The following is a 16,368-nucleotide window of genomic DNA, read 5'->3' as shown; positions in this document are numbered from 1 at the left end:
CCGAGGAGGGGTGAGACAAACCACGATGGGGCATGGACTCCAAGACGGTGCCTCCAAGAAGGGAAACGACCACTGACCGCAGCCACCGTCCGATCCCGAAGATCAAGTTTTCACCCAGAGCAACACGACGGGGAGGGAACAACCGCGACGCGAGCCTTCAGGAAGGGAACTACGTACGCAGACGCCACCGCCGTCGGCCAGTACAAACCGGGCAAGTAATACACCCCGGCTCACCCCCTCCGTTGCACCGAAGCTTCGCCAAACACCAGCATCCATGCCACCCACATGACCATGGGTGCCCGCCCACACCTGAGACGCGCGCTCCACCCACAAACGTCGTGTCTCCTGTCGCCAAGGCCTCCGCTCTGCATTCAAAAAACCCCGGGACCAACCAAAGGCCTTGACTTTGGTCCAACCAGCAGCCCCCAACTAACTGAACAATAGTAGACGCCCTGCCTCGAATATCGCCGGAGTTGCGGCTGCACGCACTCGACCAAGGAAAGGGGGAGGAGGGGAAGCGGACGCATCTGGACTGGCACACCCCTGTGCCGGTAGTGGGTGGCCCGACCACGTCGGCGCCTCCCATCTCTCCAGCCAACCTCCCCACCGGACACCCCCTGTGTCGCCCCATCACGGCGTCGGTGCAGATCCGCGCGAGGCCACCAACAACCACCTGTCCACCGGCAAGGGATACCACATCCACCACCGCCAAGCGCCAAGGATGCTCACCGGGGGAGTCAACCCGCATCGCTCGCCGCCGTCCAACTGCCGTCATTTTCTCTCTGGGTACGCCCCTGCTTTTCACAGAGCATGAAAGAGAGCTCAAGCCTCGTGCTCCATCAGAATAAGATTCAAAACAGCTGCCTTCACACTCCTACTCAATGAAAGGTGAACTATTTTCTTGAGGAGACACCTTTTCTTCTCCATTAAAGAAATCATCCCTAACGGATATCAGGTATACTCATGACTAAAGAGTTCTTTATAATCAGTTGCAATATCTAACATATCCCTTGATTCGCTGGCCGGCCCCTATGGACCTTCTAGCACATGAATTAAAGTTTTCTCTTCCTTTGATTGGAGACAACATGAAAATATGTTGTATTTCTATCTGCTTCTACATATGACATCCGTATCTCTAGACCTTTGCATATCTTTGGTTTCTTTAAGGAGGAAACTTCAGATTTTATGTCTAATAGATCTACTTTTGATGATTGACACGTCGTTAACCGTCAGTTCAGAGTTCCGACCTCGCGGACATAATCAAAATATTCGCGCCAATACACACATGAACGTTCCGGCGTCCGGCCGGCCTTGCCGACATGGCCCTGGCCAGCTGGAGATCGCTCCTCCGGCGCGGCGCCACCGACGTAGTTGACCACCGGTGCTCGCTGCTTCAGTGTGCGCGCCCCGGGGCCTCGTTATTCGGCGCGGCACCTACCTGTGTAGGCCTCCCCTTGTAGCAAAACCAAGGAACCACGCGAACCAGGTGATTAAACTAGGGTTTCACAGTTGTCGCCTCACCAATCTCCACGCCCGCGCGTACTTCCCCAACCTCGACCTCGATCACCAGCACCCATGCATGCATGGGCACGCGTCGGTGCACTGCCTAAGTAGCATCGTTTCCACGCCAATTAATCACCTGGCACTGAATTGATCTTATAGGTTAACCACTCAAGGTCCAGCTTAATGGCTAAGCTAGCTTGCCCTCTGGTGAATATGTGTTTTGACGAGCCCTAGCTAGCTAGATGGCATCTCAATTCTCAGCTGCAGGCTATATATAGTGAAGGTATTCCGTGCCTTTAAATCCATCACACAGAGTTAGCTAGCTGCCTCCAGTTAACCATTAACAAGCAGAGTTGCTAGTTAAGTATAGCTAGCACAGAGCAGCCCCAGCCCAGCTAGCTAATTACTTGGCCATCCAGCGACGATCATGAAGCAATCGGCCGTTTTTGCTGCGCTAGCTCTCGCCGTCGTGGTCACCGCGGCGGTGCTGCTTCCCGGAGCGACAGTGGCGGCGGTCGCGACGCGGCCGGCCAAGTACACGTACCAGGAGGACGCAAGCAGCGACTTCATAAGGAGCGTGGGCACGTTCTCGGTGACCGTGTACAAGCTGGCCCACGGGTTCAACATGTACTACACGAGCACGTCACAGTGCTGGTCCGTGGCGTCAGGGGAGGGCTACGAGTACTGGATGGTGCTCACGGCAAAGAACGGCGGGGTCTACGGCAGGTATGTGTCCATCGTCTGGGGCATCCCGGGGTCCGAGTCCAGGACGTGGAAGCTCCTCAGCTTCAGCAGCACCGACTGAAACAATGAAGCTATGGCTGCGTATCGCCCGGTTGAGAGTGAGAGATGCTTGTTTAGTTTACTTCTTTGAGGTTGATAGGTTTTCACTGTCTCCTGGTGTTGACTGTTGAGTCGTTGCAGTTTGGGTGTTTCCATGTTATCATGGTGATGTACTTCTATTATTTTGAAATTAATAAATGTCTACTTATTTAGCAAAGCTGGCCATTTTTATTATTCTTGACGAATGGCGAATGGAAGACACTGGCTTACCATGGACGGGTAAAAACCTCGTCTCTGACGATTTGCCGCTCCGTCTGATGGCTTTTGTAAATGACATCAGAGATTATCACTTGTAGATGGTCTACATTTAGTGACAATAACCTTCTATGAGAGGTGTCCATGCAATGTCCATCTATGATCAGTCCTACCACATACAAAAATTTTGTTGAGATTATTGTTGAACGCAACATGAAAGTAGAGGTAAAAAGTAGACACAGAGACACAAGATGTAGGGGTAGAGCTCTTCTCTTTATTATTTAGTTCTGTATAGAGAATAAACAGCTACAATTCTGATGTAAGTCGTCGAATCGATGATTACTGAATAATTCCAATGGTTAGAAACTTCGTTTTAAACATCTCCTGGAGGCCCGGAGTCTCTCAGCTTTTGCAGGTTATCGGATGGTCATATCCGATATAGCTTCTGTGGTCTTTTGGGACGGTTGGGGGTAGCCCATTCTGCTCTCAGTAGATCATGAATTTGTCGTGTTTCCCCTTAAGTTCCTCAGTTGTTGTAAAGGACATTGTGGTTTCTGCTTACGGAAATTGGAAAGGACACTCTCTTTATCAACAAAAAGATGACTGAATAATAAAGAGAAGAGCTCCCCACGCTTTCAGTGGTTACCACTGATATGAATACTAAGACAACGCTATCAATTGATCCATATATTAATGGAGATGAAGATCGCGGTGGAGAAGACGCTGACATGTTGAACTATCATAATCTCGATGGTTTTCTTCCACCAAGTTGGCCATGAGTGTCTCCAGAAAGAAGAAGATCCTGGATGCACCACTTTGATGTGGCGTCAAATTTTCAAGCAACAATGTACTAAATAATATTCCCTGCGATCCATATTAATTATCGTTCACTCTAAAGTTGTACTAAGGGAGCGACAATTAATATGGATCAAAAGGGAGTATTTATAGCTTGTACACATATTATCCGATATAATAGGAGACAATGTATATACACAAAGCAGTACAGTTAGATTGCTTACTATAATGATGAAAAAAAGGAAGACATGATGATGAAAAAAACGAAAACTTGAAGCTGGTGTCTTGTATTTCCAAATTCCAAAATACATCATCAAACAACAAGATTCAATAACCTACAAGAGAAAATGCATAATTAAACTTTTGAGTATAACAAAATAGTGTAGTCAAATGAAAGTACTTAAGTAACTAAACATTACCTTTTAGTACATTCACTTCCTCCTGTCCATGCATACCCATTTGATCATTTGTGAAAATTTTCATTTGTTCTTTTCCCACATAACAAATAAGATCATCACACAAATTGTCACAATTGAGGCCATTGTGCAAGTAACTAGCTAAATTTCCTAATGTGAAAGTTTTAGGACATATGTGCATTTTTTTAAACCTAGGACTAACTTCACATCTACAGAAAGTAATTAGGACCTCCAATGCATTTAATTATTTAATGTAAATCACCTGCATTACATGTTGTTTGGTCAGGCTTAATTTTGGCTTTTGGAGTTTAGCTTATATATAAGTTTTAAAAAGCGAAAATGCTAAAAATCCGATGTCAGATTTTTAAGCATGGGAAATTAAATATTTTTTATGGAAATTTATATTGCCGCGAGGATGCCAATTTTCTTTAGCAAGCATGACAATTTCTAGGAAAAATTTGAACATGACAAGGAAGTACCATGCTTGTTAAAGAAAATGGGAAACAATTTGGTTCATTCTGCTGATCGCTCGCGCGCATCGACTGGGTGAGTAACAACTGGATCAAAAATTGTGTCAAAGGGTTACACATGGTACCTATCTAGAAACATTCCGTGGGACGAGCAGGTTTATCGATTCGTCACTGTTTGTCCCCAATCCCAATCCTCATGAGGAAAGATTTATGTTGCAAATGTCCCTCCTCAACAACATTCATGTTGCAAAAAAAAATAAGACATAAAAAATCGGCAACACAACCTTTCATTCCCAATTTCAATCTTCACAAGGAATAATATCTGCAACATCATTCTTGTTGCAAAAGTCCTTCCGCAACAACGCTTATGTTGCAAAGAAAATGAAGATAAATTTTTTTGGCAACACAATCTTTGTTGCAAAAATTTCTACAGTAAGACCTATGTCGCAAAAGGGTTCTGCAACATCACCTTTGCAATTGTGAAGACGTTGTTGAGCCATTGATCTAAGTTTCTAATGGTTGTCGAGGCGGCAGATCTTTTTATCTTTTAAAAGGATCCACCGACCGACTCGTAACATGCCCTAAAGAAAATTGTCATCCTCGCGACAACATAATTTACCATCTTGAGACGTTTGATTTGCCATGATAAAAAATTTAAAGTTCAATTTGTATCAAAATCCTTAAAAAAAGGGTTTTTTATCAGTTTTGCCATCGGCTGTATAACGCTACTCAGTTTTGCCACTAAACATTTTCACTACTAAAAAATGCCACCGTTCTGTTAGATCAAGCTCAAAAAAACCATTTTTCACTGTTACCGTTTGGTCAATACACGTTGACTGAAGTTAGATGACGAAACTACCCCTATCCCATTTGTAAGGGGCACATGAGAAAAAGAGAATAAAATTTGGGAGGATGGACGTTCGAACACAAAACCACGGGGTACACAAGCACGCGAGCTAACCAACGGAGCCAAAGACACGATTTTTTGTGTGATGAGATTAAAGCTTTATATACTGATATCTGAACCTAACTAAACAGAACCTGATCTAATCCTTGACCCGATCTGTTCGTGGCAGTTTCCCCAGCCAGAACCAACATCCCAAGCCACCGCCGCCGCCTGCCAAACTACTCACCTGGCACCGCCGGTCTCCGGGCTGCTCGCCCAGCTCCGGCGCGCCCCCACTCGCCGCCTCCCGCCGAGTGTTGCCACCCATCGCAGCTTCAGCTCCTCCTCCCGCCCGGCACCGCCACCGGAGGCAGGCAGCTCCGGCGCTTCTCCCGGCTGACTCCGCAGCTCTTCCCAAGTCTTGAAGTGCAGATTTTCCACGGCAATGGCGACGGACAGCAGGACCGAATCGGAGGGTTGCGTCGGCCACAGGACGCCCCAACATGATATAGGCTCTGAAATTCCTGCATTGTGAGTATACTAATTCTGAGTGTGCGTGTGTGGTTCAATATAGCTTGTAGAGGTCGAAATTTGTACGTAGAATTTGTAGTAGCTGAATTTTGGGCGTGGCGGTCTGCCTCATTTGTTCATGTCTACTCATACCAGACAGATTCTTCTAGCCGGGCAGCCACTCGTGTAGATCTGTTGTCCAAACTAACTTTCAAACCCAAGCTCAACTAGCTAGCAACAAGAAAAGATACGAGACATTACTGTGTTGGATTATTATACCATGTAACATATAAGGGATATATAGATCCTCAAAAAAAACATATAAGAGATATATCTCCTTATAAACAACATGTCATTAGCTCAGTTGGTTAGCTCGCACCATCCTGGAGGACGTGGTCTTGGGTTCGAACCCCTGCTCTCCCAAATTTTATTCTCGCTTTCTCATGCGCCCCTTACAAATGGGATAGGGGTAGTTTAGTCATCTAACATCAGGGGTAGTTTCGTCATCTAACATCAGTCAATGTGTATTGACTAAACGGTAATCATGAAAAAGGGTCTTCTTGAGCTTGATCTAACAAAAGGGTGGCATTTTTGAGTAGTGAAAATGTTTAATGGCAAAACTGAGTAGCGTTATACGGCCGATGGCAAAACTGATAAAAACCCTAAAAGAATAATCTTCCTAAAGTAGATCACGCATAGGGAGTACCTATTTTGTGCTTTTGACTTTGTTATTCCCTCTTCTTTTCAAGCGTACATATTGATGCATAATTTAATGGTATATATATAAACCAAAAGCACAAAAATCTCAAATACCCCCTTAACAATTGGGTCCTCGCCCTCACCTTCTCTATCGGAACAATCCCTCGCATCGGCTTTCCGCCGTTCGTTCCCCTCGCCGAGTCGCCGCGCCGCCGCATCTGCATCCCACTCCTATCTATCCATCCCCGCGCGGAGGGCCCACGGAGAGGCATGCCGCGCGTGTTGTCTCGTTCCCCGCCGTCCCACCGACGGCGGCGCTCCCCATCGCCGCGGTACGGCGGCAGGCGGCGCTCCCCGTCGCCGCGGTATGGCAGCAGGCGGATCCGACGAGATCGCAGCCGCTCCCCTTACTCCTCCCGGTACGCCCCGCCCACCCCCTCTCTGCTCCCCTCCTGTAGTGAAATTCGTTTGGTTCCTGTGGATTGCACAACTCAGTGCTGCGGCACCTTACCCAGTTTAGCCCGTTTTACCAGTACTACCAAACTGGTTGCACTGTGTCGGAGGCGTGCTTCATCGGAGTGAGATGTTTGACAATTAGCGCACTACGCGGAGCTACACCGCTTCAAGATTTTCAAATCATGTGTCGGGGAGGGGACTATCCCTGCATGTTTTGGTGTTGTCTTAGGTCCGCTACTGTCTGCATTCAATTAGCTCAGGTTACAGATTGGCTGGTGCCTACAAGATTGATGAGATATGGGTATTGTTTTGTTTTTTGGAATGTTGTGAATGGGGCAAACAATTTAATCAGAGAATGGACATAGTGTGACTACACATGGAAGCCACCTGAAATAAAAGATGCATTTCAAGCCAATACGACCTGATTAGGGTGTCATGTCATCTCAGATGTTCATGGATGGATTGGACGCTGCTACGTGATATTATTAAACATCAGGAAGGTGCAAGAATGCCCATTTCACAATCTATTGTACATTGTCATGAGTTTACAGATAATATTTCGTTTCTGATATTGGCAATCGATCTCATATAAGTGAAGGAGGTCATGTAGACACAGAATATTAGAAGTGGACCTTTTTTTATTTTCTTGTTTGGCTGCACTTCTTAGTATACTAGATTTGTTGCCGCGCCTGTCTTATAATGGAATTTGATGGGACGATTTGTACAAGTATATCTCGTATGCGATAATTTTTTTTTTAAGTGAACTCTGTCAAGAAACCTGAACTCCATATCTAGGACTTGTGTCAGTCATGGGTAATTCAAGCAAAGATAATCTGATAAAGTTGGATTGATGCGTTTAAATGCTCTCGTGTTTTTGGTATGTGTGTTAACATGCTAACATGTCATCTTTTTTGTGCCCCAGTGATGATTTGCAACTTTGCATCTGACCTACAGGCTACAGCTATGAATATTAGAGCATTTTTTGTTGTTGTATTTTTCAGTTCCTATTTAATTTCAGTTATCCCTTTGTTAGGAGAAAAAGCCGGTCTCCTTCTAGATGGGACAGGAGCCAGTCCCCAATTCCTAGGAGGCGTAAAAGCCCTCCATCACCGAGGAGACATAGAAGACGGAGAAGCCGGAGCAGCTCAAGTTCTCTTGTAAATAACTCCAGCCCAAGTCATGGATCCGAACAGAACAGTTTAATTGAAAAACAAAGGAAGGAAGAAGAAAAGAAAAGGTAAACTCCTTTTCATTCTTCTACACATACATATTGCCAATTTTGCGTGGCCATCTGCTCTTGGTCGCTCTTGTATTTTATTGTAGAGAATCTTTAACTCACATATTGACAGTTTGCTTGTGCTTGTGGAACTGTATTCTTCTACAGATCTTCTGTGTCTTGTTTGTACTTCTGTAGTTGGTTTGGAAAGGATTTGTTCAAACAGCCAAAAGATGACCAACTTGCATGCAAGTCCACTCTGGGCTGTTGTGAACATATCAATAAAAAGCATCACATTCAGAAGTATTTAATTTTCTATGTTAATCCTCCATCCATCAAGGAAAAGGAACGGACCTTATGCCATTTTTTCTATTTTATACTGGCATCTCAACTTTGAGTCTGAAGTTTTTTGTTTTCCTAAATACAAATTGTACCTTCTACCAAAAACCACAACTGTTCACCAAATCTCTTACTTCTGTGTATACGTCTCTGTCTTGTTCTTCCGTTATATTACTATAGATTGCTCCTGCAGGTGTTCCCAGGAACAACAAAGCTGAGGGATAACGATGTGTAATTAAATATTTGCTTCTGTTTATTTAGTGGACGCTGGTGTTTGTTCCTCCCAATTTCGTTCTGAAATTGTTGTCTCACGAACTAACTCTATCTCATTACCTGTGTGCATGCCACAATTACAAGTTGCACTTTTGCTTTTCTGGACAAAGCTACTGTTGCAGTTTTACTTATTAGTTCGTTTGTGCAGCGCATATGTGTTTTGAACTTTTGTATGATCACTTGTTCCGATTAGGGGTCCTGTTGCTCATTAATGTTAAATCGACTCCTTCACTTGTACTAGTAGCATAAGAATTTTGATGGCCAAAGCCAATTTATTCTTTATAACTTAAACATTTTTCACTGCAGACGCCAAAAGGAAGCTGAACTTAAGTTGTTGGAAGAGGAGCTTGCTAGGAGAGTTGAAGAAGCTGTTAGGAAAAATGTTGAGGAGTGTCTGAACTCTGAGGAAGTAAAAGATGAAATAAAACGCCGAGTTGAGGAAGGTATCAAAAAGTTATTTGATGAGGTTGATGCTCAGCTACAAAAAGAAAAGCAAGCAGCTCTCCATGAAGCCAGGCAGAAAGTAGTAAGTATTATGCATGTTTTGCCTCCCTTGTTAGTACTAGTCATTATTTAAGAAAATATCTTGAGATTTGTAGATTGGTGGAGCTAGTGAATTTTTTGAAAGAACAGAAAGATGAAATCACGTTTTCGATATATTATCTTAGCTCTGTAACCCAGATAATCACACTTAAGTTTTGACTGATTTAGCTTCATCGTGAGCTTGGGATGGTATTGGTGCCTGCCAATAGATGTATGCAAACATGCATGTATATGTGTGCATTCATCCCACCAAAACTGATAAGTAGCACTATTCTCTAAACTGCTTTTGACCGTCAATGAAACCAAACAGATACACAATATTTCTTATTTGCTTGTTTTCATAGAACCTTTTCCAAATCTAATTTCGCATCTACAAAATTTTGCAGGAGCAAGAAAGGAAGGAGAGGGAGGAGTTGGATAGGATGATCGAGGAGAACCGGAGGAAAGTAGAGGAATCTCAAAGGAGAGAAGCTCAGGAGCAGCATCAGAAAGAGATGGAGCGATATTTGGAGCTGGAACGGATCCAAAAGCAGAGAGAAGAAGCCTTACGCAGAAAAAAGATTGAAGAGGAGGAAGAAAGAGCTAAGCAGATGAGATATTAGTAGTAAAGAATAGGCAGTGGTTTCGTGTTGGTGTTGTAGTGTGTTTGCTGTATTACAAATGGGAGCATTGAACTTTCGGGGACGCCTCCAACTTCTGTGCCTGGTTGCACTGATAACATTTTTCTCAAGTTCGCACAATATTATTAGAGGGGAGACATGTTGACGTCTCCTTTTTCTGAAAGATGTTTTTGCAGCAACTCTTGAGGCGAACTATACTGGCATTGTAATGTTTGAGCACTTAAACTTCTGTGAAATAGCGGCAGACGACAGCTGGAGAGCGGAGATGATTTCCGAACAATACACCATGGACTAGGGTTCTACTTTGTAGTTGCTGTGTCTTGATGCAGGATGAACTACTGTTACAAGTGGCAATTGGGCACTTTCTTTCTTCCTACATAGACTCCCTCTAAATCCATTTTCTGCAACAACAAAAAACCCCAGAAACCTAACCAAGGGCTGGTAAAAGAGACAGCTACAGCCAGTTTCCTCACTTCCATATGAAAGTTGAAACAAATGGAGTTGCAGTGCCTACTATTACCTCCGTTCGAACTAAAACTGCACCAGTTATTCCAAACAGAGGGAGTAAAACCAGTTTCCTCACTTTCATAGAGGAGTGATGCTTTATGTTTGATTTCTAAGCTTTATTTGAACTGTGTTTGTCTTGGAAGTATGGATTTGATTGAAGTCCAGTTGTTCAAAGTGGTATATGATCTGATGTTCAAAAAAAGTGGTATATGATGATATTTTGATTTTATATGATGTGAAAATTATGTATTATAGTGTTTGCGCAAGTACATAAAGAAATACAGGACAAACCAGATATAGGGGAAGCTGTATCGGGGATCTATTACAGCAACACATCTATGAAATCCAATAAATTTATTGGGAGAGCCCCAATAAGCATTTATAGGAGAAGATTTTTGAAAAGCCGCTCAAAGTTCTCTTAGGCTGGTCACAACGGGAATTATCATATATTGCATAATATTGCATGATACTACTTCCACCGTGCATGTGTTGTAGTTTGGTATCATAGTGACCTTATTTATTGCATGCATGACACATATTGGTGCATTCTTTAATATAATACAGTATCATATCATGATGCTCAGTCATCTCTTTCCTCATTTGATTGTGTGACTCAGCAGAAATGTCTACTTGGCATGCATGATACTATTTATGATACTTCAGCTGTGACCAGCCTTAGAAGTTTCGGGTCCTTAGAGTTGCTCTAATATAAGTTTAAAAAAACACCCAAGCCAAATTCTAAAAACAAAAATTAAGGCTAACTTTTTTTTGAGATGAAAATTAAGCCTAACTAATACCCCAATAGCCATAGGATCCTAGCCTGCCATCTCTACCTACTTCTCGCTTTATGAACTGGCCCAATTTGGGTTCCGGTGGGCGTGTTATTTTCTACGTGTTTCTATGTTGGTATTTATCACTTTCCTTGAGCTTTTTGTTTTTTGTGTTTTTTAAAGTTTTTTTTCCTTTCACATTTTTTTCTTTTCCTTTTTTCAACGCATGCATACTTTTTTAAATACACAATATACACTTTTTTATACACATGTAACATCTTTTGATACACATTGAACTTTTTTCAAATACATGCTATACATTTTACCAAATACATGATTTTGAATATTTTTTGGAATATACTTTAAAATATATATATACACGTTGAAATATTTCTTTAATGTCACGAAACCATTTTTTTAAACTAAGTGAACATTTTCTGGCATTGAACAAACATTCTTTTTAAATGTTATGAACATATTTTGAAACATGTGAATATTTTCTAAATGTCATGTACATTTCTGAATGGTAAAAAACAGTTTTTTGAATTATGCAAACATTTCTTTACATTGTCTAAATAGCTTTTAAATGTAAAGAACATTTTTCTGAAATGCATGAATGTACATTTTTTTGAATGGTATAATATATTTACTCCCTCTGTGCCAAAATGTAAGACATTTTTTGGTTTTGCTTAGGGCATACAAAATGTCTTACATTTTGTTATGGAGGAAGTATTTTTTAATTTCGCAAACAACTTGTACACTGTATTTTTTTAAATGTCATGAACATTTTTTTTGAGATGTGTGAACATTTTTCAAATGTCACGTATGTTTTTTAAATCTATCAACCTTTTTTTTGAAATAAATGTACGTTCTTTTACAATATATACACATTATTTAAACGTGACATAACTTTTTAAATTTAAGAAAAATACTTTTCCATTTAGAAATATAAGGAAAAAATAAAGAAAGAAAGAAAGAAATGTGCATTGGAGAGCAGTAATCCCTCCGGTCCATTTAGGACGTCCTTGAGGCGAGACATGCTTGTATGCCGCGGCAGGCGAGATACAATCACTCCCCTCTCGACCTTCTCTAGCAAAACAATCCTCACATCACGGTCTGTCCTCGCATTTCCCGCTTTGCTAGGCGAAGCTGGGCTCCAGGCATCCGGGCCTAGGCCCGGGTCATGAGATTTTTCTCCAGCTCTACTCAATATTGGCTGTAATAATGTCTTATATTATGGAACGGAGGGAGTATTGTGTAGATTTTTATACGAGAGCAACTAATTAAGGGATACCCATTGAACGCCTCCCGCAAATGTTACTTTCTTGGCCTAGGAGCGTGCCAAGTGATGTATCCAGCCGCCGCAACATGTCGCGTGCTGGAGCCACCCTCGGTATTTCATGTTTTTTCTGCACGTGTTATTTTTGTCTTTTCAATTTTTGCTTGGGTCTTCCTAGGTTTTGGCGGGTTTGGGAAGCAGTGCTTTTATGTGAGAAGCATAACTTCTTCCTGAAAAGGGAAAAGCACAGGATGTGCTTCCCGGAAAGGGAAAAGCATGGTTGTGCTTACGCAAAAAACACAACTTGTGCTTTCACGAGAAGAAAGATTACAGTTTGTGCTTTCATGAGAGGCACAACTATATTTCCCGAAAACGAAAAAGCACATTGTACTTTTGGGTTCTATTTTTTTTCTAGCTTCAAATTTTTTGGGGGTTTTGGTGTTTTGTTTTATTCTATTTTATTTCTTATTCCAATTTTCCCCCTATTTTCTCCTTAAAAAGTATGTCAAAACTTATTAACATGGTATCTATTTTTGAAGTTCTCGATGCGAGAAATCCAACAATGAAAACACTTCATGATTTGGACGCACGGTTAAAGAGATAAAACATTTTGAAAAAATGAATCTATGAAAAATAAAAAACTCTTATGTTGTGACAAGTGGTGTATATGCAGTGTGCCACTTGTCAGCACTAGAAAAAGTGAAAACAACTTTTTTTAGCTGAAATGAGAGTGACCTTTGCAAGGAATACCCCTTAATTAGTGATTTTAATTTTTATATAACTCTAAAAATATATATAGATTTTTTATGGACTCGGGATTCATACTTATGCGGTTCTGCCCAGCACAACCCACGCACAAGCCTTCCCGATCGTCCTGAAGAGCCGAGCCCGAGACACATGAACACGAGTACACAACCTAACATGCACACACCCAGACCGTGAACCACGACGAGCCCCTAGCTGACGCTCGAGTGTCAAACACCCGCTGTAGCAAGCCGTGTTGTGCGACTACTAAAATCTCCCCAAAAGGAACTGCGCTCTGTCGAGGCATGAAACTTGCAACCCCACATAGGAGAGCAGGTGTTCCATACTAATTGAGCTGGTGAGTGTTTGTGATTAATGGCAAACTAATAAGAACAAAATGCAGTGGCAGATTAAAAAAAATATTCGACCATTTCTTGGAAAACTGTGAACAAGTTTTTTTCTAAAATTGCAAATAATATTTGAAATTATGAACAAATTTCTAAATTCGAACAAAATTTTAAAACCTGAACATTTTCTGAAAAAGTGGACAAAAATTAAAAAAAGTGATCTAACATAATTTTTGAAAATTTGAACAAATTTTAAATTACAAACAATGTTTTTTAACTGTGAACAATTTAAAATACACGCGGAAAATTTGTCTTAGTGTACGGTGAACATTATTCAAATACACACTGAACATTTTTGAAAATATACGGTGATTTTTTGGTTCCAAATGCACGCTGAACAATTTTCTCTACAAGATGAACATTTTTTATACATATTAAACATTTGTTAATTTAGGGTGGACTTTTTTTTAAATGTGAACAAGATTTGAAATATGTGACCAATTTCTGAGAACGTGAACAACTTTGGAATTTCAATCATTTTCTTAAAATTTACAGAAATTTTGGAATGACGAACCTTTTAGATATTTTTGATTTAGGTAAAAAATAAAAAAGGAGAAAATATGCAAGAAAAAAGGAAAAAAGAAAACAAAATTATCCATTTCGGCAAATAGGATCTGCCAACCACACCGGCACGACCTAACCGACGAGCTCCTGCAGTCCGCCGCCGCCCCGCGCGCTCCCGACCTCCCCCCCTCCCCCGCCGTCCCGAGCGCCCCGGCCTCCGTGCTGCTGCTTCCTGCTGGCTACCGCCACCGGGGTGCTGTCCGCCCCGGGCTGAGGTCTCTACACAGTCCCTGCCTCCGCTGCGCCCAGCCGCCCACAAATCCGTGTCGCCATCCTACTCCCCGGCCGTCGCGCTGCACTCGGTAATTTTATCGTTTTCTTGCCCAATAGGGTCACAGTGTGTATGCATCTAATGGAGCTGTGTACTGTGTGTATGTGTAATGTGTTGATGGAACTCAATTTGATGCGTTTTGTAGAAAAAATAGAAGAAGTAGAAAACTGAGTTGAGGAATATGGGTGATGATGGGATGAATTATATCATTGTGTGTCATTTTGTCATGTTTTTCTATAGACCTTACTCTTCAGAAGAGATGGGAGATAGACAAAGGCGAATGGTGTTTGTCACAGTAGGGACGACATGTTTTGATGCCCTTGTCAAAGTGGCAGATTCTGAGGAAGTCAAACAAGCACTACTGCAGAAAGGTTACACAGACCTTCGGATTCAAATGGGCCGAGGAACATACACGCCATCCAAGGTAACATCTGTCTCCGTATTGCAGTCTATTCTCTTTGTGTGGTTTCGTTTAGTGACTGCTGGGCTGCACCTTTTAGTTAATGCAGTATTTTGTTATCAAAATCACAGTACTTAATAGGAAAGTAGGGCAAGTCAGATAATGTTTTGCAAGGAGCAATGGATTTTTAATGGTGCTTATCAATCTGAAATGGACATAGTATCTGATCAACTGGGATCTATAACTGCTGATTTGACATCTAGGTGGTAGATTGTTCGTTGCTTGTGGAAAGAAATTGCATAAAGATGTTTCTGTGACAAATTGTGACATCCTTAGAGGTGTTGATACTTTTAATGCTACAATAATCTACTTCTTTTGTTGCATATACCACACTTATCACATGAAAATATACTCAAACTTGCAAAATGTAGGATAAAGTTAAACAGGATAGGTGGCAAAAAAAGGAACATATGCAGCGTCAGGGTAAAAAAGAGTGGTTGTCCACACTTCAGGCAAGTTCACACTGTTTTTCATTTTTGTGTGCTAACTATGATATTTGAAGTCTGGCGAACTGGTGCCTTCTGTATATTATATTATATTATATTATATGCCAAAATCCAGAATTTGGTTGCAGTTAGACTTTTACGCATTATAAGGTGGAAATGAACCAGGACAATGAAGGATCTGATGGCAAAATGGGGAACTAACTCGCTTATTTGTTAATTGATTTCTCATGATATAAACTTCATTTCCATATTGCACCACTTCGTTATGTCCAAGATAGAGCATATAATTTGGTTTCTAAATAATAACTGCACCTTATATACTTAAAATAACTAGTAGAATGCTCGTGCGTTGCTACGGGCTATAATGCATACAAATAAATAATTATGGCTGTCTTCAACATCGAAGCTCATTTCTCTTTCATATGTCCAGACATGTTCGGATATCAAACGGGCGCATATTGGCCCCCAAAATCTAACCGTCTGGACAGTCCAGGCTCCCCAAAATTCAGCCCAGATACGAGGAGAAAATGTGGTTTTCCAGACTATTCACCATGTTATCTCCAACATACGGTCCAACATAAAAACTCCACCCACGATGCACCCTTCCATTTTCCTATTGGGCCCTCCCCTCCACTCGGTTTCCCACCATATTAGGACATTTCTCGCTGGAACCCTCTCCTTTAAAACCGGATGACGCTCATCTCACCTTCGCCATGGCGCCCTCTCTCCTTCACACCGTACTTCCCCACAGACCGCAAAGTAGGAGTCCCCACCAGCCGCCCCACTCTCTACCCTGACCCCCTCCCTCGTGTTCATGTCGATCTACCACTGCCATCAAGGGGGAAGAGGAGTGCGCCGGACATGACGCCGTTGAGCCAAGAAAGCATATCCGATGTCTCCTGAGCCATTGCAACGTTGTAACATAGATTTGAATGTTGTGCATCACCATGAAACAAAAATATGATACCCATTGTTGCTATTCTAATATCTGAGAAGTGCAAACTTTAAATGTGACTTGACCAAAAAAGGGAAGTTCAAAAACCAGTTTATCCTTGCAATTGTATGTCACTGTAAGGATAGATAACCATTGAGACATAATGATCAGGCACAATTTACTAAGACTGTCAATAATTAATTTGTGTTGTGCGAAATATCT

At 41.9% G+C, this 16,368-nt stretch overlaps 2 protein-coding genes across 3 annotated transcripts in view; both read left to right on the top strand.

The window, feature by feature from the left end:
- Positions 1-6,442: 6,442 nt before the first annotated feature.
- LOC123098605 (uncharacterized protein At1g10890) lies at positions 6,443-9,943 on the top strand. The gene is made up of 4 exons (XM_044520641.1): positions 6,443-6,736; positions 7,807-8,010; positions 8,908-9,127; positions 9,531-9,943. Exons 1-4 carry the CDS (start codon positions 6,588-6,590, stop codon positions 9,744-9,746), a joined length of 789 nt encoding a protein of 262 aa, XP_044376576.1. The 5' UTR covers positions 6,443-6,587; the 3' UTR covers positions 9,747-9,943.
- Positions 9,944-14,144: 4,201 nt separating this feature from the next.
- The window catches only part of LOC123098601 (UDP-N-acetylglucosamine transferase subunit ALG13 homolog), a 34,217-nt gene continuing 31,993 nt past the window's right edge, over positions 14,145-16,368 (top strand). Inside the window, exons 1-3 of one of the 2 annotated variants that reach the window (XR_006447875.1) lie at positions 14,149-14,337; positions 14,547-14,730; positions 15,138-16,338. Coding sequence is in view for 1 of the 2 variants with exons in the window: in XM_044520638.1 (XP_044376573.1) it covers positions 14,566-14,730 (165 nt within the window). In the remaining variant the exon portion in view is untranslated. Of the gene's footprint in view, positions 14,338-14,546; positions 14,731-15,137; positions 16,339-16,368 lie in introns of those variants that run through there. The other variant, XM_044520638.1, reaches the window with a different exon arrangement.

Source organism: Triticum aestivum, chromosome 4D (genome assembly GCF_018294505.1).
Source record: "Triticum aestivum cultivar Chinese Spring chromosome 4D, IWGSC CS RefSeq v2.1, whole genome shotgun sequence".
NCBI classification, from domain to species: Eukaryota; Viridiplantae; Streptophyta; class Magnoliopsida; order Poales; family Poaceae; genus Triticum; species Triticum aestivum.
The sequence above is the reverse complement of the archived record's forward strand: the minus strand, read 5'-3'. Positions and strand labels throughout refer to the sequence as shown.